The sequence below is a fragment of the Vanellus vanellus genome, assembly GCF_965231255.1.
Source record: "Vanellus vanellus genome assembly, chromosome: Z".
Taxonomy (NCBI): Eukaryota; Metazoa; Chordata; class Aves; order Charadriiformes; family Charadriidae; genus Vanellus; species Vanellus vanellus.
In genome coordinates, this window is record NC_138908.1 from 86,459,511 (window position 1) to 86,480,216 (window position 20,706).

At 48.9% G+C, this 20,706-nt stretch overlaps 1 protein-coding gene across 1 annotated transcript in view; it reads right to left on the reverse strand.

Moving 5' to 3' along the window:
• The window catches only part of MYO5B (myosin VB), a gene marked incomplete at its 5' end in the record, with an annotated part of 152,437 nt that extends 132,506 nt beyond the window's left edge, over window positions 1-19,931 (reverse strand). Inside the window, one exon of the mRNA XM_082497611.1 lies at window positions 19,905-19,931. Within this exon, the coding sequence (XP_082353737.1) occupies window positions 19,905-19,931 (27 nt within the window). The remainder of the gene's footprint in view (window positions 1-19,904) is intronic.
• Window positions 19,932-20,706: the final 775 nt, after the last annotated feature.

The window sequence follows — 20,706 nt, forward strand, 5'->3', positions numbered from 1 at the left end:
ACCAAACCCTAAATCCCATATACAATTTCTTCTAATAAATGTAGGAGACATGAAAGCTTAAATAAGGAAGAATGAAGGAAACGACCATCCCCATCACCCTCTGAATTTTGAATCGCAGGAGGAGATTTGAGAGGCAAGGCCATTAGCAAAACAGTGTTGTGTTCTGCGGGAAGGGCTCAACAAAGGAGATGATAAAAAAGCAGAAGACTGCCCACGTGGAGGAAGGGTTGCAAGAAGGGCAATTGCACCCACTTAAAATAAAATATAAGAATAACCACACCACCAAATGCGTCTTTTCTAGCCTTCACCTTCTGGTTTGAATTTCTCCCCCGACTTGGCAACGTCCCCCGTGCATTCGGCAAATCCAAGGTTATCTCTTCCCCTAGGAAGGGCGGATGCCCCAGCAGCACACAAACACACACTCCCACACAGGTCAAACACGGCTCTCATGAAATACCAAAGTGTCCTCACAGCAAAACACCCCAAACAGGAGAAAATAAAAATAAATTAAAAAAAAAAAAATTTAGAAAAAAAGTTATCACAGTCACCAGGTGCTGCTTCTTCCTTCTCCATTGCCACAAAGCTGCTCTGTTGTGTGTTTCCTTCATTGATGCACAGGACAACATCCATATCCCAACAGGAGATGTATTTACTCATTTAGACATCCCTCCCCATGTTACAGGAGTGTTTCTTTATTTCTCCCAAGCAGATACACGCTACCTCTGGGCACAGACAGTGCTGAGCAGGCAGCGGGTGCAGAGTTTCAACGCAGGCAAGGCTCAGCGCCGGCTCTTCCCATCATCACCGGCAGCACGGCAACATCCCAGCTATGGGATTTCCATCCCACTACACCATCCCCCAGCTCAGGGCCAAGGGTTTTTGCCCCAAGACCGGGAAATCCAGTTCCCATCCAAGGGATGTGTTTCCCTTCGGGAAGGACATGCATTTATGCTCATACTTCAGCCGATGCCACTTGCCTTGAAGCCACTTGGTCCCACCAGCACAGCTTAAGGACTACAACCTGTTTCAAGCAAAACTAGTTAAACCCACTTCTACCACCCAAAGTGGAAGGAAAAAAAGGATTATTAATTAGAGAAGCATCAAAACAAGTGAAAATACACCCTGAAGTTATAGTGGTTTAAGAGTGCATGAAGACAATCCTGGGACACAAAGAGTGGCTCACTCGAGTTAGGGCAAAACCATAACTCAAATCCATCTCTACCAAACACGGCATTTCGACTTTTCTCTCTCCCATAGGCAATGACTCCATGCCTCGCTAAGTAGATGAATAAAACAAGGAAAAAAAAGTTAAATTTGAAAAACATTACCTTACAGCCCCATTTGTTTTGCTGTGAAAGCAAAGGTTTTGCAAACGACGCTGCCAATTCCCAGCTCATTATGTACAAGCCCAAAAGTTTCCACTCTTTCTGACAAAATATTCAGTCCCAAGACACGAGATTTTGCAAACTCCATGGGCCAGTGGCTGGATGGGGACACCCAAACTCATGCTCCCACTCAGGGTGTTCCTGCTACCTTCAGCCACTGCCACGGGCAAACTGGCACATGTGGACACCAGGAGGAGGAGGAGGAGGACAGCCTGGGGACAGGCACTGCTCACGGTGTGGGGGTTTGTCCTGCAGGACCTCCAGAGGCATTAGTGGTTGCGCGCATCCATGCACGCAGCAGTGATTTAGGACTCTGGAACAGGGATGGGAACTACAAAAAGCAGAGAGATGCTGAAGAAACACACATCCCTTCATATTTGCCCTTTCTTTCAGCTATCCGCCCTTTCATCTCCCCCTTGGGGCTAGAAGCAGGTCTTCTCCTCTGTCCCACACCGCACATGATGGCAAGAGCTGTGCCGCAGGTTGGAGAAAGCCCAGTCTGCTGAAAACTTTTGAAAAGGTATTTTTAGGTGCTTTCTTAGGGAAAAACAAAAATAATCCTTGATTGGGTCACCACACCTGGCCATCATTTATAGCCATCCAACCTGTGAAGCGCATATCAACAGGTTGGTTGTGGGAAATGTGGAATTGCACGGCGTGTTGGGACTGCCCACACGCTGTGGGGAGTCAGGCCACCGTGGGGGGCAAGGTGTGCTCCTCCCCACCACCATGATCCCCAAACCCTCCCCCCAGCCTCCTCAAACCTCACATACAGATCAACAGAGACTCCTCTGCCTAAAAGCTGGCATGCAGTGAGTCCAAATTTGTATTTTAGGAACCATTTCCAAAGTCTTTAGCATCCCTGCTTTAACAATAGCTGCTTAATAGGACTCATTTGAAGTTCCACAGCAATTAGTCTTTGAAATCTCATTGCCTTTCACAGCATGGTGCATCCACACCAGCTCCCTCCCAGCAGCTGATGGGAAAACAGGCTGCCGCAAGCCAAACGGCTGTCAACTCCACAGGTTGCAAGAAAAGACATCATGCTCATCCACCTCCTCCTCAACGGTAACCTTAAATTTAGAGAAATCCCTCAACATTATGTTTTTCACAGGCATTTCTTGTTAAGCCATTGCTAGTGATGTGCCCACCAGCATCTTCAAGTGTGTGCCACATGCCAAATTTGGACAGAAATGAAACGATTTGCTGGATGAAGGCTCCTCGTCCCATGAAATTTTCAGCAGGAATGCAGATGTTCAACAGAAGTGGTCATACCAACCTAAAATAAAGCCTCAACCAACGTTCAGGGCGCGCAACATGATGCGGTAAGGCTGTAATGTTTCTTTCCCCAGTCTAAGAAATCTCTTGCATAGTTTTCTTCGACTGCCTAAAAGTTGTGCTTTGAAGCTGTGTTCCCCAACGTAGCTGGTGCCAAATGCTACACAAGCTCTGGCCCATTAAGCAAATGCCACCTCAGGAGATGGCCTTGCGGTGCCTCCCCTTTGAAAGCCAAGGGCATGGGCACATGACGGCACCAGAAAAGGAACCACCGCTCCTGGGCATCAGCGGCATGGACAGCACTGGGAATGTGCTCAGGAGAGCACATGATATGGCATGATATGGTTTTGGTGCCCAGAAATAAATGACATACGTGTTCTTTTTGGAGGGACCAGCAGACGGTGCTCTTCTGTGTGTGCCAAGCATAAATGACGACTTCATTTCTGGATAATTACAGTCAATTAGAAATTTAAAGAGATGATGCTGTTGTTATCCCCAAGCCAAACGTGACCCAGAGCTTAAGAAATGCAGAGTGAAAACTCCCAGAGAAATCTTAATCCTGCTTCACACCACGACTGCCAAGGTTCGAGGTATTTTAACCTTCCACTCGGGACACTTAAAGGCACTTTCTTACTTATTGCCCCAAATCAAGCCAGTTTTGAGACACACATCCACAGGCACCTCTTGCCTGCAGAAGCATCCCATGCCATGATCTCATCAACCGACCCACTGAGAAGCCAAGTTCTGTTCGTTACAAACAAGCATCAAGCATAACCACGAGATTAAACCAAAATTCGTGAGCTGAACTTCAGTTATTGTCCACATACATCAAAACTGCCTGGAGGAACTGAAAAGGGTTCCCCCCACCCCGGCTCGGTGTGGCCAGGGAGACAAGGGTCACTTCTTTTCTACCGCTTGCATCACACAGAAGTCATGCTTTCCTTGGTGACATCGGAAATAACCCAAGTATTATTGCACTTTGAGCACAATTATAAGCCTTTACTCAAGCAATAGGTATTTAACGTGGAGTTTCAGCTAAACTCAGGGCAGTGCTTAAGTAGAAATTCTGAGGAAAAGATTATTTCTATATATGTTTTTATAAAATGAAGCACCAAGAGTAGGAATCAGAATTTGAAGTGAATTTTTCATCAGCTTACCAGGTCAGAAGAGCCATAATTCAAGCTTCCAGCTTTTCAGACCACCTCAGGAGGGTAGGCAGAGCTCGGGGACAGTCACAGGGGACAGTGGCCTCACTAAGGCAGCACCAACAATCCAACTGTAGAGCTGCCCACAGCTCAGCTAAGAGATGAAAGTGGGTTTCTATCATATCCCAAACTCCACTTCAATCAATTCCCTCTTTCTCCTAGAGCCACAAAGGTATCACTTATAGCTATTTCCCCCAAAGTTTCAGAATATCAGATGCAACTCTCAAGTTACCATAAATATTGGAATATAATTCATGAAAATAAGGCAACTCAACTCAAGGAATGGGATGTTTAAGGAATAAAACAACCTAAACCACTGACTTGATACATGTAACGGTCACTAAGATTCATTTTTGATAGAGAAGTCATGCCCTTGCCTCTGTTCCTCCCAGGATATTGAGATAAGCAGTGCATAGGTGCTTTCCAGTCTTAAGACTGTGCCCACCCTCTTCACCTCCTCGACCCACAGCCAAGCAGGCTGCCAAATACCAACCAGTCTTTGCCACCATTTCACTTTTCCTCCTCCCTGTGGCACCCCTCACCCTGCCGCTCCCCGATAAGCCAGCTCTCCCTGTGAGGACGGCAGTGAGCCCTTATCAGAGCATTATTAAAGCTCCTGCCAAAGCGCAGCCTCCCTATTCCCAGGTACGGTGGAGATAAGACCCACTTCCAGTAAACAAATGCTACATTCAAAAATACTTCAGTAAGAGCAGAGACTCGAACGAGAGAGGAGCAGGCCCTATTAGAGCATCAGCAAGATGAAGTCAACAGGAGAAATGCAAACATTTGCTTTCCCCATCTCTCCCCTGTCCTCCCAGTATCGTATTTGCAAAACGGGGTCATTTCCACATGCAAAGACGAAGGATGTCCCCAGCATTAAGTGTACCATGCTGGAAAGCCACGTGCCAAGCAACCCATGCAGAGCAAAACCTGCCTGCCCCAATGCCCAAGGGACCTGCTGGTCACCTTCTCTTCATTTTCCTTGATGCTTTCCATCATTCCCCTGCAGAGGTGGTACAAAAGTCCCCATATTTCCATGCTCCCTCTATTTCCAGCCATGGGAATGTGGATCTGAGGTCCAGCCTAATACATTTCAGAGAAGCCACCTCAGTCAAAACCCAATGCTGGCCAAGTCTTTGCAAAGCCTGCAAAGATAGCAGTGATGGCCACAGCAATGCAGGAGCAGGGGACAACGTGGCTGTCACCAAGGGGCGCAGCACATCCATAAACTGAGATTGTTTCGGTTGCCAGCGCTGATGTCCTGGTGAGAAACCCCAAGGGACCAATTTTCACAACAGCTCTTTTCATAGGAAAGCAGTTTAACCTGTTTAAAGGGTATTTTAGCCTGTTCTCAGAGAAGGTTTCCCCTCCATCAGCTACCAGAAAAGCACTGTCAAAAGGCTTCATTTGAAAAGAAACATCCAAACCTCAGCATCCCTGTTTGCAGCCAGAAATGCTGTCTGGGAAAGCTCACGACCCAGGATTTCCCTGCTCCTCCGACGCTTCTGAACTCCCATCAGGATTTGCATGCATGGGAGAAAGTCCTCATCTCATTTCGCACTGACACCAAGGAAAACAAGTTGCAAATCTCTCCCCATCACAAGACATAAAAGGACAGGGGCTGCTCCAGTAGCTAGATAGACTGCTGCAATTAAATGTTATTATCAGTTCTAACGTGTGCTTTTTCACTACCATAAATTTACCCCCAGTGTCATAAGCTCAATCTGCAGAAATCAAATGCAAGAGACACCCCCAGCACCTGCTTAAATCCCCCAAAGCGGGAAGTTTTGTGAGCACATGGAAGGGACGTGCAGAGTCACCAACCGCTAGCCCTGTACAGGGCAGCTCGGGGCTCTCTAATTCGGGAGGCTCAGAGCATCCTCGTGGATGGGAAAAGCCCGGAGTGAGGCTCCTGCCTGGTGGGAAGGACACTGCTCTGGCGCGCAGCTGCAGGACACCACCACCAGCAGCATCTGGTTATTGAAGGGATACTGGAATCCTGAAGAGATGCATCAAGATGTCACATGTCATCCCCACCCCCACAAAAAGGCTGGCTTAGAGGCTGAAGCCCACTACCGTGTTTTCCCACCTGCCTCAGCTGCCCACGTTCACTGCAATTAAAAAGATGTTTATGGGATGAAGGAGGCCCCATCCCCTCCCTCGCTGCAGGTTTATTACCGCAGCACAAGATCTACAAGTGCTTCTCCGGTGGCTTCAGCTTTTCTTAAGCTCTGCCCAGAAACTAACGGTGAAAAAAAAGCCAAGTCTCCATTTTTAACTGGCCTGCTTCCATAAAACACCTTAAACATACTTAACGCAACCCAACTCAACCATCTAACATGAATCCCTTGGATGGACTCCCAAGAGACACCTCCAAGCCTGAATCACAGACGCTGGACAACCGTGTTAACAAAGCAGCCAATTTTTAAAGCAGACAAATTATGAACAAAACCTGTAAGAGACAGAGATCGGTGCTATTTATGGAGTTGAAGCAGGCAAGGCACATGCAGCCAAGGCCTCTTCCATCTCTTGGGGTGTTTCAAAAGCTATTCAGCTTTCAACTTACGAGCCACAGTTCAGATCCGCATTCACCTCCAGCACATCCAGCTGCTGGGCTGGCTCTTTCAGGCCTTGGCCACTGTGTTTTGCTCTGTCCTGACTTGCTAAGTGATACAGGTTTTGTGTGAGCAGGAAGACTGGAGCCAAGTCCTTCCAAAATGGCTTCTTCCCTCCCAGACAAACCAACTGGATTGCAGTTTAACCTGACTGCAGGACAGGTTTGTCCAGATCCCAGATATATTTTAGCTCTTCCCAACTTTCCAGCCACTTCCCAGGCACGTGAGAGTGAGCAGACAGGCATCAGCATCACCAGTGCTTACAGAAGGAGCAAGACCACCTTCCTGTCCGACCGGGTACCATCGCTCCTGAGTCACCCAAAGATCACAAGAGCTCTCAGCATCACGCATGACTTCAATCAGCGCTCCAACATCCGCCGTTAACGCTTCAGAAATTCCACTTGAGTATTTCATAGGGCACAACCATAATTTGGAGTTCAGAGCCCCCAGGAATACCCCAATGACCAATTCACCAAACACCCCGAAGGATGTGCGAAGGCAATGGATTCATCTAGACAAGCACCAGGGCTGCGTATCTTCCAGCTACCACTCTAACAGCATATAAAAGCAGAGTTTACCAACAGCGATGCACCCAAAAAACTGTCTGTTTACTAGCTTCAAAGTTTAAAAGCAGAAGAAGCAAGACTTTAACCTGGGGAAAGCATTAATCTGCTTGGCAGATGCTTGAGGATTATAACGTGCCTCTTAAAAGAACAAAATTCTGCGAACTACTTAGAAAACAAGAGCATCAGGTTTGGTTGTTTTTCCCTGTAGCACAGCAATGAAGTCCGAAGCTGCAGGCAAAAATACAGCATTAAAAACCACCTGCAGCTGAACAATCATTCAAATGGTTGTTTTCAAAAATAACAATAAAAGGTTGAAAACTTGGACCCCCTTCCAGAAGCCAGCAGCGGTTTCAGCACATCCTTAGGGTGGAGTTTCTCCCCCTGCAAACACTGCCCGTGCAGCAAAGCGCATCTTCCCATTTTCAGGTGAGCTCTGACATCGCTCCATCACGGTGGACAGTCACACCAGCACGGCAAATTGCAAAATACAGTCAAAAGTTTAGCTCCAGTATGAAATTAAGACAGAAAGATCGTTGCTATATTCTGGAAGGATAGCAAAGGTATTTTTAATATGGGGTTATAAGAAGTTTTGAGGAGACTAAGTTGATTTTGCTCAACTCACATGGCTGCCAAGATAAAACCTTGCACAAAGAAACAGCCACAACAAGTTGCTTGACAGAACTTGCAGCGCTGAAAATTACGTAGTGACTACTTGGAGAATGCTCTCTTTTGTTGCCTTTGAAGAAAAAGTTTTTATATTATAAATTTAAGCATCAGGTTTGGCTTTCTCGCAGTTTTACAACATCGTAGTGCTACACCTCTGCAATTTCTGTTTTGGCCAGAAGCCCCAAATTACACAGGAATAGGGATGAACCACATGTAAGGCTCGTGGTATGAAGGAAACACAGAAACTTGGCTTCACGGATTAATATTCTTCTGTCCTTACATACCTAAGATGCACTTCATCGGGTGGACACCTTCCTGAGCTGGAACGCTCAAGGCAAACTCCCACACCAGGTTCCCCATCCCCATAACCAGCCAATGCTGGTCATCAACAGCTTAACCAGAGCCACATCGCGCAGGACCGCATCTCCCCAACACCCTCCATCACAACACCCATCAGCCGTCCCCTGTGACTGGAGGAGCATCCCAAAGGTGATGGGCACCCACCTCCAGATAACACAGATTTATGGAAAATCAGTTAGTGCCAGCATTTTCTTTTTTTTTTTTTTTAAAAAGAAGAAAGAAAAAGAAAGCTGGGAAACAGCATCATAAAATATAATTTTAAAATTATAAATAATAATTATTTCTACCCTGTGAATGTTTCTCCCTCCCCCACCACATAGCTCAACCTCTATTGTCTGAAAAGCATTTATCTGTAAGTGGGTCATGTCTCCTGGCATTACTAAATCTTCCCAAATTTCCCCTGATTAGTCAAACGCGATATCCTCTCTGACATCTGAGTGATTGAGGTAGTGTGTAATGCCATTTTTCCCCTGAATGAGCCACATCAAAAAGGTTTATAAGCCAAGAGATGGCATGCTGGATAAAACAGTCGCCAACAGATTGCCCCCAAAATATTACCGAGGAAAATTAAACTGTTGTTGGAAGTTTTTTCCTTTAGAAATATTTAGCCTTTAGTACTGTATGTGGAGAGACAAGAAACTGCCTTCAGAGTTGCTAAAAGGATGAAACCTCACTAACTTATGAACTGCATGGTCCGATAGTTAAAAACACTCCTGCGCATTAAAGTCCCGGGGATTTTCTATCAGCCACAACATCCAGTCCGCTCTTCACACAACGACGCTAAAAACCACTGTGCTAGAGATTAGCGACGCAAATGATTGATTAAAGCAGTCATCTGACGCTAAAAAGAAAAAGGAGAAAAAACAGTAAACCTACTACTGTAAAAAGAAAACACCATTTAAAATTAGGATATAACAGCAAGTAATAGCTCAGGCGGGATTTATATCCAAAGGGTTCAAAAATATCATCTTTTGGAGCAGGAGGATGTGAGGACTCCGGAAGGATGCTCAGTCAAGACGAGCACTGCCACCAGGACTGGAGCTGGGGCTGAGCTCCCTCCTCGCAGGAAAAGAGCTGGAGCTCCAAAGTACTTACCAAGTCAGCAATTAGATGAGATCCGGGTAAAGTTTAGCAAGTAACAGCAGAGTTTGCATTCTGCTGATTTACTTCACGTGACCTTCCAGGGCTGAAACTTTGTACCAGAGCAAAGTCTGCTAGGAGATAGCACCTTTTCCAGTCAAAAATGTAAAAATGAGTAAAAAAAAATAAAAAAATATAAAAGAAATTTCTGAAAGCTTGGAGACTCTACAGACTTTTTGGCATTGCCAAGTAGAATATTCTATTTCTGAGAACAGACTCTTCTTTCGTATATGGATTTCTGCACCATACCGCTCCTTGGACAAAAAGGGCAGCCCCAGGAGGCTACATTTGGGCAAGATCAGCGTTTTTTCTGCCTGGTGCTGGACTTTGGGATGCAAGTTGCTCTTTGGAGACTGTAAGGAGTTGCACGGTCTGAAGCAATCTCGGCCATCCCATCTTCTCCAGCATGGAGTGTCAGGTGCTGAAAGGCAAATTCAAGCAAGTTTTGTTCCTAAGGATGACTTAAACCCACCTTGAGGGTTAAGCGAATGGACATTCCGTGTTTCTCAAAGCTGAGCAGCACTGCTCGTATCCATCTGGCATCACGGGGATGGTCCCCACACTCCCATGATAGGGATTGATTTCCCTAAAATAAGTGGGTGCGAGCACAGCCATTGCTCACCGGAACAGCAGCAGGGAGGGCAAAGCGTGAAAGGATGAAGATTAGCTCCGACAGCCTCGACTCCAAGTTTATTTTGGCACGGCGAGAGCACACAAGGCTTCAAAGCAGCTCCTGGCGAGCAGGCGAGGGGCCGGGCGGCAGAAATCACCCCCAGGGCGGCAGCAGCACTGCCAGGCTGAAATCCACAGCCGTTCCTGCCACCAGTTGCACCCAAAGCACCAGCCCTTTATTTAACCTTGAGCATCAATATCTTCTGGAATTCAGATTTGCACACTTAAGGCACCCCAGTTCTTTTTCTTCTTTTCTCCCCCCCTTTTTCTTCTTTTTTTTTTTTCTTTTCCTTCTTGTTTTTCTGTTCTAATAAAGGAAGTATTTTATTTAAGAGCTCTGACCCATCCTCCATAGCAAGGCAGACAATGCACAAGCATTCATCTCGCCTCTCCACACAAGGGAGGAACAAGGTCTCACCTCGCTGGGGCAGGGTCCAAACAAAACCAAAGGCTTTAGAAAAGAAAATAATAATAAAAAAAAAAAAAAGCAGAAGGAAAGCAGAGCAAGAGATCTCAAACCTGGTATTTCTAGGCTCTACAGAAGCGTGACATGACCTTCCCGCCTCTCTGGCCAGGGTCTTTATAATGCCCAGGGTCATAAAATACGTGCTGGGGAAGAGCCAAGGGCAAGTTCAGCTCAAAAGCAGAGTCCTTCACGCAGGGACCTCAGTCCACTGAAAGCCATTCAGCCACAAACAACACGTCCCCAGCTGCCCTTCAGGGTGTCACAGCCAGACAAGAGAGGAAAAGCAAACTGCATCTCTCTAACACCAAAATCTAGGGGAGAAAACCCCAATATTGGGAGTAGGGAAGTCCCTGTAGACAGCCCAAGGGCAGCTCTCCACCAGCCCCTGGGTGAGATGTTCACACCCCATGCAGGCGCGGCTTCCAGAAGACCTTTGTAGTGGTGTGAAAGCTCTTGTTTCAGCCAAAACATGCCTTGTGGGCACCATTAACTACCAGATGGTAGTTCATGGTCTATCCCAGTAGAAAAGTCATTTCTTACAAGGCCAGGTGGCAACAGGAAAGCAAGGTGACAGCACCGTGACACTGGATGAGGAGCACTTCGTCCTTCATTTCCTTAATTATTTTATTTCTTACCGCTGAACGTGATGGTGAAAGCAGACATCAGCTAGGCAAGAAACGGGCACTCCACCACCGTAGGAAAGGCTGATGAGAGCCACACCAGTATTCATACACGCACTTCTCGTTGAGGTCTGTGTGGGTCCGGAGCAGGACTTTCCTCTCCTGCACCTCCATCTCGTCTCTAAACCAGGACTTGTGGTCCTAAAATGAGATGTGGGACTGATCCAAGGCCACAGAGGTCCAGTACTGCCATGTGAAAGTCACCTCCAGCTCTCTATCTCTACCCCACCAGGAGATTAAATCCTTGACTGAAGCCCGTGCTGTCCCCAAAGCATTCGGTGGGTACTGCTCCTCTCTCCAAGCTGGACATCACACTTACTGCCAAAAGATCAGCGATACCCACAGCACCCGTGTTATCAGAGCTCAAAGTAATTAAGAAGCATAAATCCACAAGGGAGTTACTCAGCTTAATTAGATTGAAAATTAGAGCTTCCATCATCTCAGAGTCTCAGCATCCACTCACTGCCTTGAGATATGCTTAAACCGACTTTCTGCTCGCTTGGGGCGTAGCATCAGCAACCGGCTTCGTGGCAGTCACAGGGATCAGATGGTTTGTTTTTTGTTTGGGTTTTTTTTTTTTTTTAAACAGCTTTCGACACTCATTTGCTAAGACATATGTCAGTGGCTCTGGCTGCCTGCTTGCGTCCAGCCTGCTCAGGGATTTGGCAGCTGGAGGTTTGCCCGAGCCACCTGAAATCATCCCTGCGTGGCTTTCGCAAGAAACCGGGCAGTCCCTCATCACTGTCCTCCATTAAAAGCCATCTTTAAATACATTAAGGGTCTTTTTTCTTTGAAGAGCGGTGACTCGCCAGGACACATCCCTGAGATGTAACGCGTCATTTTGATAAGTAGCGGCTGTGATTCATCAGCAACACATCCTGCTCTCAACAGCCCTGTAAATGGTGGTTAGCACATCCTACCAGCACCTCAGTGGGACTATGGTAAGGGAGATTGGGCGATGACTCACGGGAATGGTGAAGGTATGGATTAGTTGGCTTTAAGCGCTGGCTCCACACCTTGGTGCAGCCACCAAGTGAAACATATCTCTTCGTGGAGCCCATCAGCCCCACAGGGCTGCCCGCAGTTCAGCAGGATGGGAAGCGGTCTTGAGCTGAAAGGGCTGGTCAACCTCATGCATGGAGAAGACATGATTTCAAGAAAGGGCTAAGATGGAAGCACAAGTCATGGGCAGAAGGATGGATGAGAGCCAACGAGAACATCCAAAAGGTAGAACGGACAGGTGGACACAGCACACAACCCCTATTGAGAAGCCAAGCCACATTAGCACCAAACACCTCGAGCACACCAACATCGAGCACCCAGACAACACAAAACCACCCCACTGGTACCACCACCGATGTCCATATGGGAACAGGAAACATGGACTGAAGAAGGCCATGCGTTAAGGACATGGCCAGGGTATCCAACAACCTGCCCTACACCATAAATAGAGTTGGGGAGGGCAGTGAGATGCATTACACAGTATTGTTGGTGATCTGCTGTAATTGCCAGAGCAGGGTCTGAACATCCTAACAGCACCACCAGCTTCATACAGACAAGTGCAAGGGACTAAAAGCCAGTACTAAAAAAAACCTGCTTGTGGATGAGAAAATAAGTATTTAAAAAAAAAATCAAGTAGGACTTGATTAAAAATGGTGAAGAATGATGACACAGCAGGTAAGGAGCACACACAGCTGGAGGAGCTGCACCACCATCCCACCACCCTGCACCAAGCCACAGGTTTGGGGCCATACCCTGCAATTAAGGGCTTATATTCCTTACAGTAAGGATTTATAGACCTACGTCGCTTATAGTTCTTGTAGTGCTGTAGTCCAGCCTTTGACACGTTTAACCCATTCCCATGACTCACAGGTTTCAGTTGGCTGCAGAAAACTTTGGACACAGATGAATCAAAGACAAAAGGAGCGCACAGCTGGAGAAAAGGTCACATTTCTAGGCTGCAGACTCTTCCCTGTAGGGGTGTTCCTCTCCAAACCTTCTGGATACCGCAGGAAAGGAATAAATATCAAATCCTTAATAGCCTCATTAGTAAAACTGATGAGTTTACCATGACCTGGGCATCACGTTAAAGAGTGTTCAAATAAGGAAGGCCACATGAAAACCATCACCTACCAGGCCCTGGTCCCCCCCCAGCCCTGCCACCATCTCTGGACAGGTGTCTGCTCATTTCTGGAGAATCAGGCTAAGCCAAAACCCAACCGCATGAAATGTGCCCTGCAGCGAGCCAGAGGCATATGAGGACAATTGCTTTACACAACCAACTCAAGACACAGAAAGCTCATAGTGAATTTTTGTCCGGTTTTGCTAAATAGCAAATTCCTCACTAAAATGTCTTGCAAACATTTCAGGTGCCTGCTAAAGCTTGGGGTCTTGCTGCAATAAAAGCAGTCATTTTCCTGACCTGAATTGTGGTTCATGCTGATATTCCTTTAACCACCACAAAATGCCTCTGTTTGCAGAATGGGTCAAAGAGCGGACAATAATACCACAAAAAACCCGACTCAGGGCTTCACTTACGCTACCTGCTATTTATTACACCGCTGACTAACTCAGAAGGTTCAAAGTCCACCTTCACGGTAAAGTTAGGCTACTCCTGTGGTTTCCTTCCCGGACAACTATCGCCGTAAGGGTACACTACTCCTTTTTTGGCCAGAGCTATAAACCAATCGGCGTATAAGTTAGAATTCCAACGTGCCTAGAACTGCACTGCACTACACTACAGCAAACCGAGATCAGCTTCAAACATGTACATATATAAGAATACAGATACAAACATACATAACTTTCTTTCTCGGTCATCAGAATGGATGCACGCATTCACATTCAGGGTCGTAATTTCCTAGACCCGGTTATTGGCAGCAGAGAAGAATAATGAAGCAAAAATCCTCCGTTGTAAACACATTCCTCAAAGGCAGTCAGGCTGCCTGTGACAAATACCCTCGGTTAAACTCCTTCCTCAGGGCAGAAAAGGGTAGGACCGACTCATCCCATCCCATCCTATTCCACCCCACACGACCAGCAGGAGCCACGCGCTGCCCCAGGCTCCGGACCCACTGCTGTCCCCAGGTTTCCATCCTGCGCCCCGGAGCTAACCCAGCAAATAGCTGCAACTTGGGACTTGTGCATTGAGATTTCACACCCTTAAAACAGTATCAGGGCAGGAATTCTTAAAAATAATTTTTTTAAAAAGGCAAGTTGACTAATCCCAACCAGCAAGAGCACATAAAGCAGGAATCGAGCTAATTAAGCCCTGCTGGAGTCATTCCTGGGGCTGTGCCCCAGCACCTGCACTGAGCTCCATGTTCCTTAGCTCAGCGGCTCTCCTCTAACACCAGCACAGATGCTGTTAAATGCACAGCCGAGATGAACAATTGCATGAACAGAAAATGTGGTTATTTTTGCAGCACAAAGCCCACGGCATGCCCTGCAGCAGGACACCCATCTGCACAATGCCGGCAGAGCACACGGAGAACTCCGGCCACCTCCTGCCTGCTGAAGAAGGGAAATGCCCACCAAGCCACCAGCACCCACCTCTCATCCCCCTCACACCTACTCAAGGCCACATAACCAGTGGACCGAATGGTATTTAAACCAAGTTCGGCTTTGCTTTTCCCTCCTCCATGATGTCCCAGGGAAGCCGAGGAGGTTCCTGAGCAGTAGCGGAGGTGGCTGTGCCCTTGGCACAGTCCCCAGCTGCAGCGAGCCGGCTGGAGCAATCATATTTTACATTTCAATGATTTTCCTCTCTGCGACTGCAGCTAATAACTACGCAGGATGAGGAGGAGACCTGGGATGCCGATGGATCCATCCTTAAATAAAAATCCTAGCGTGGCCTCCAAGCTGTCCCCGCCCTTTGTGGCATGACCCAGACATGTTCTCATAAGCTAAAATAAAGAAGGAAAAGAAAAACAACCAAAACCTTCAAGTATAACCTGCGTTTCCTAACAGGAGCAGCAGTTCGGGAGCTCTGCATCCCTAAGAGCTCTGCAGCACGGTTCTTGCGGATGTCCTGGGACTGAACCCCAAACTTTCCCTATCTCCCACACTTATTCCCAATAATTTTTTCTACACCATACACAGAAAATCTTCTCTGATCCAGCCGCTCCTCAACCCCCAAACACAGGCACCCTCTAAGGATGAATCCTCCCCGAGCCCCAAGGATAAATCATTTTCAGAAAGGTTTTCTGCCAGAAGGTTTATGCCAATTCATTGACTCAATCAGTGTGTAATCACACTGGCAATATTCACTGCTGAAAAGTTTTTCCCCAGGGTCAGAAACCACCAATTCATTCCAGCTGCTTTATTTAATACAACAACCTTAAGCAAAAACCAGGGAGTTTTCTATATCCAACACTAGCCATTAGAAGAGGATTTTTTTTTTTAATGCATTGAGTTCTATCATCTATTAAAAAATACTTGGCAAATAACAGTCACTTTGCACAATGGGAAGAAAAAAAAAAAAAAAAAGAAAGAAATACTCTGGTTTCTTACTCATCCAGAGCTTGAAAACCTTCTGAAGAGCATATCTTGAGCTACACAACACCCCATGAGCAGAAAGGCACAGCTTATTCCCTAGCCTGGCAGAAGCACTATTTTGCATTAGGTTCAGAGGCTACATTTAAATTAACAATCAACATATTTTAAGAAGTACCTTTAAGAGAGCAGAACATCCAGAAGCCAAAGCAATTATATTTGTTTTAATCATATGAAGAGCTTCACCTTACAATAACGCAGGCCAGCCATGCAAACAAGTCTAATCTCTGGTTTAACGCTGCAAATCAAACCGTTGCTGGAGAAGGCATCTTCCAGGGGCGATGTCCTCTCTCCATCCTGCCCAGCACCCAGCTCAGAGGAGCGGAGCGTCCCCGTTATCTCATTACAGAGTAATGCTGGCATCTGCACAGGCTTATGGGGATTGGACTGCAGTTACCTTGGCTGTAGTTTAGCTGCATCAGCAACAGGTTTCTTTGGAGGGCTCTGGCTGGAGAGGAAGGAAAGAGCGCTGCATGCAGGGAGCTGCCATTGCCTCCCGCTTCAGCTAAATAGGGTTGGAGCAACTCCCCTGCCCAGCTCCAACCAGTTTGGCTGGGCACATCCCACCACTGCCATGCTCCAGCAGGAACCCCAGGGACGTGGCAGGAGCAGGACCAGCCCCTGGCAGCCTTAGAAAGATGTTTGCAAGGAGTAACTGGGCCATACGCATTAGGCAAAGCTCCACGAGTTCTCCATCTGGAACAGGTTTTTCCAAGTGGGAGTCCTCGATGCTGTCACCTCCCCTGCTCCCCTTGCATGCAGTGGTGACGGTGGCTCCAGGACCACGTCTGCACCCTTTCCATACAGCTCCTCTTCTGCTAGGATGCAAGTCACACTAAATTCATGTTTGTTTCTGCAACAAAATAAAATCCACAGCCAGATAATCCCAAAGTCCCCACGCATCAGGAGCAAGAAGAGTATTATAATGGTCTCCCCATAACTATTTACCCAAGTGGAGTTCTACCTGCTTGAAGGCTGATGCAGTTTTGGAGCCACTCACATGCTCATAATTAGGCACAGCTTGTTAATTATCCTGTTTAATGGGGGCTATTAAACAACTAGTCATCCCTCCTCTTAAAGGGGCACAGGTGAGACCTCACATGGAGAGGGCCTTCACCAGCAACTCACAGCTGCTGGTGTTTCCAGGATGGATTCCTTTCCAGTTCAAGTGCTACTCAGGGCAGCACTGAGCCTAACACAGCAAAGTCATTGGCATGGCTTAGCAAGAATGAACTTAAGCACCAAGAAAATACTGCATGTCCCACAAGGTCCCAGGAAATAATCTGCAAGCATCAAGTGGAAGCTAAGGGCTCTCTACACAACACACAGCAGCTCTCATTACAGCCCAGCACGAAAGAGAGGTGGCAGGAACTGAGAAGTCCCACTCAGCTGCTACGAAGTGGCTCCCCAGCAGTTTCTCTCATCCTGGTTCAACCAGGAGGAGGAAGGACTCCAAGGGAGGTACCGGTGTGGCTCTGCTAATGCAACACTGTGCGTCGGATCAATAGGCTTTTAGCAAGACAGCTGTATTGATTCCAGCAAGCCGGATCGTCCACCTTCCCTCAAAAAGCTTCATCCCCATCCTGCCGACAAGGTGATCCAGGAGGCCCCACCTCCACATGTGGAAAGTCATCTCCTGAACCGTAACAGCCCACTGAAGCTCCCCAGCTCTTCCCCCCTCCTTTCCTTGGTTCACCCCATGCACAGTTACTCTATAAGAGCATCTTCTGGCAGCCAGGCACAGAAGGTGCATCAACACCAGAGTGCTCAAGGCAGGGCAGCCCTCCGCAGCAGGTTGTCTTCTCCCCACCACGCTCTCAGAAGCCTCTACTGTATGAGAGCTGTAAGTGCCCAGCAGAGCTACAGGCCATGGGGCTGAACGCCCACATCCACGCAGAGGTGATGTGCAAGCAAGCACCGGGACCCTCCTTTATGCTTTCCAAGTGCAGGCTAGAGAGCAACACATCTGCTTCATTTTGGGGATCTCCATCAGCAACTCGCACCCTTGGGCTCAGCATCTTAAGCCTGTTGGGTTTGTCGTGCTTGTCAAAGTCTTCTTTGCTCTTTTTCTTATATATTCAAAGTCACAGGAAACATTTCTGTGCTGGCTCTGAGCTTTGAAGCAACAGGAAAGCCCCACACAGAAGACAACCCAGCAGGACAGTCCTAAATTTCACCACAACACCAGCACTCTGCCCCACAGATGACCCATATGAGTTCAAGGCACCATCAGTGGCCTCACCACCTACAGCACCAGCTGTGTCCCCAAAATGCCCCCGCAAGACAGACAGACACTGGCAGAGCTGAACCACCAGCTCTTATCAAGAATCTCTGTAGTTATTTGAAATAAATTAAAAATTAATGAGATGCACAGATTGTCACCAAATCCCCATCACTTCTTAAGTGCCTCATCAGAAAGTCCCTATACAGCAACAGGACCACAAGCGATGCCCCATCAGGCATCTTATACCCATTCAGCAGATGAGCAGGAGTGTAAACCTAACCAAGTTAGCATAAAAACACGACACAGGTTAAGTACCTGTTCATCAAGTTAAGAATCAATTAACCCGGTTGTTATAACCAGCCCATAGACACAGATAACACAGCGCTTGCAGCCAACCTCCCTCCTCCCTGGGGATGCTTGCCATCGCATCCGTGCACTCATCCGCTGAGATGCTGGAGTTGGCACGTCAGAGCAGTTTAGTCACAGCTTTCCTTGTGCTCCCCCTCAGATTTTCCAAGGGAAAAAGGTTTTCCAAACCTGAGACTTTGCTTTTGAAGCACTCCCGAGAAGGACGGAGGTCAGCCCACTCACAAACAGCCCAGCTCAATCCAGGGGGGCTTCTTAAATTCTCACAGGTTCAAAGGAGGAGTCGCCAGATTCACATATCATCCTGCATCCGTTTGATATCAACGGCCGCAAAAAAATAAGCAGCAACCCCCAACATTACACCAAAGCTGTTCGCAAAATGAGTTACAGAAACAGAAATCTGCGGCAAAGTTAAGCCCAGGAGAACGGCACAGGGACAAAAAGTGATTCCCTGGGAGGGCTGGTGCCAGTCTGGCAGCATCTCCACACCGATCATGGTCACAGGAAGAATTTAAAACACTAAAATTCTCATTATTACAGTAGATGATGCTGGTACTTTACAGCATTTCAGCAAAAACCACTCTGAAGCCAAGCACTTTTCTCGATGAGCCCCTGCCTAGTGTTATTGATGACATTTACTAAGCACATTCCCTGGATCCCGGCTGCCTGCAGCGCTCCCGGGCAGCCTCGGGAAGACGCGGAGCACAGGGAGTGCTCTCTCCGTATCGGTTATCGCTCCGTACGGGGCCAATCTCCCGCTGCGTGCGAAGAGCTCTTTCATCAGGCCAAGTCCATCAGCAAAAGATCTCTCCAGACACAAACCTCTGGCTGGGGAGGGGGGGGAGCAGAAACCCCCAAACCACACAGGGCGCATCCCCAGCCCGCTTTGGCCAAGGAGCGGGAACACCCTGCCCGAGTATCGCACAGCCACAAAATAATTAAAAAAAGAGAAAAAGAAGAAGCGGCGCGATCTTGTCTGAATGCCAGGCTCCGCTTAAAAACCAGCGCCTGCGCTTCCCATGGTGACATGGACCACTTTTTCGGAGCAAACCTGTGTCTGTCCCTGGGGAGGGCGGCTGGCTGCCATCCCGCTGGCACAGGGGTGCCAGCCCGGCGGCGCGTTGCGCCCGGAGAGGCCATCAGCCATGTTACCTTCCCTCGCCGCCGTGAGGGAGCGGGAGCGCTCGGTTGGTCCGTCGGTCGGTCGGACCCCTTCCTCGGGATTATATTTAGGAGTTGCAGAACAAAACAGACTCTGGAAACCGGGCACCTCAGGAGCATTTCGGTTAGTTGTGGCAGCTGGAAGGATTTTCCCCCCCTCCCCTTCTCCCTCCACCCTGGTGTTTTAGGAGCATGAAGAAAAATAGATTTATCCTGTGAGGATTTGGGGCAGCTGAGCGTGTTTTTAGCTGCGCGTTCACTCGCTCGGGGGGACGGACCCCCGCGAAGGACGAGGCCAAAGCCGCCGCTACCCACGGGCGAAGTTCGCCCTTCCCCACAGAAACCGGTCCCCTCACAACACCGTCGTCCCGGCTCCCGGGGCGGGCTGGGAGGGGGGGGGGGGTGTCCCCTCCGCTCTCCCGGGCACCGGTGGGTGGGGGGAAAGGCAACTTTCCCTCACGGGTCCCCTCCATGACGGCGAAACAACCCACCTTCCCCCAAAAAAATACAAAAAAGACCCCCCCGCCACGCGCGCACACACACACCCCCACCCCCGCCCCGCTCACCTTGGTGTAGAGCTGGGCGGCGGACATGGCCGGGGCGGGTGGCGCTAGGCGCGGGGCATGGGGGCGGCCGGCAGCGAGCGGCGCCGCCGGACCGACCGCCGGACACGGAGCGACCGACAGACCGACCTTTACACCCGCCGCCGCCGGCCGGGGCGCGGGGAGGGAAGGGAGCGGCGCGGCGGGGGGAGAGGGGGCAGGAGGAGGAGGAAGCAGCACTGCTCCGCCTCCGCCGCGCCCCGCTCAGGTATGAGGCGGTGCGACCGGGCTCGGCTCGGCCAGGTTCGGTTCGGCTCGGCTCGGCTCGGCTCGGCTCGGCTCGGCTCGGCTCCGTCCGGCGAGACTCGGCCGGGCTCGGCTCGGCTCGGCCAGGTTCGGTTCGGTTCGGTTCGGCTCGGCTCGGCTCCGTCCGGCGAGACTCGGCCGGGCTCGGTTCGGATCCGTCCGGCGAGGTTCGGCTGGGCTCGGTTCGGTTCCGCTACAGCGGGAAGGAGCTGCCGGGTTTCCTTCACGTGAGGTGCTGAAAACGGTCCGTATTTTTTGGTGGGTTTGTGGTTCCCCCCCCCCCACTTTTAGTCTTCTTCCTTTCTCACAGAATTCAGTCATGACGCCCCGGGCGGGTGCCCCGCGGTGGTTTCAGGCTCTGCCGTCCTCTGCCCTCCGCTGGGGATCGCATGTACGTAGGGGGTAAGGAATGGCCTTAACGGGGGACTTTCATAGAACCATAGAATGGTTTGGGTTGGAAGGGACCCTAAAGACCATCTAGTTCCACCCACCTGCCCTGGGCAGGGACACCTCCCCCCAG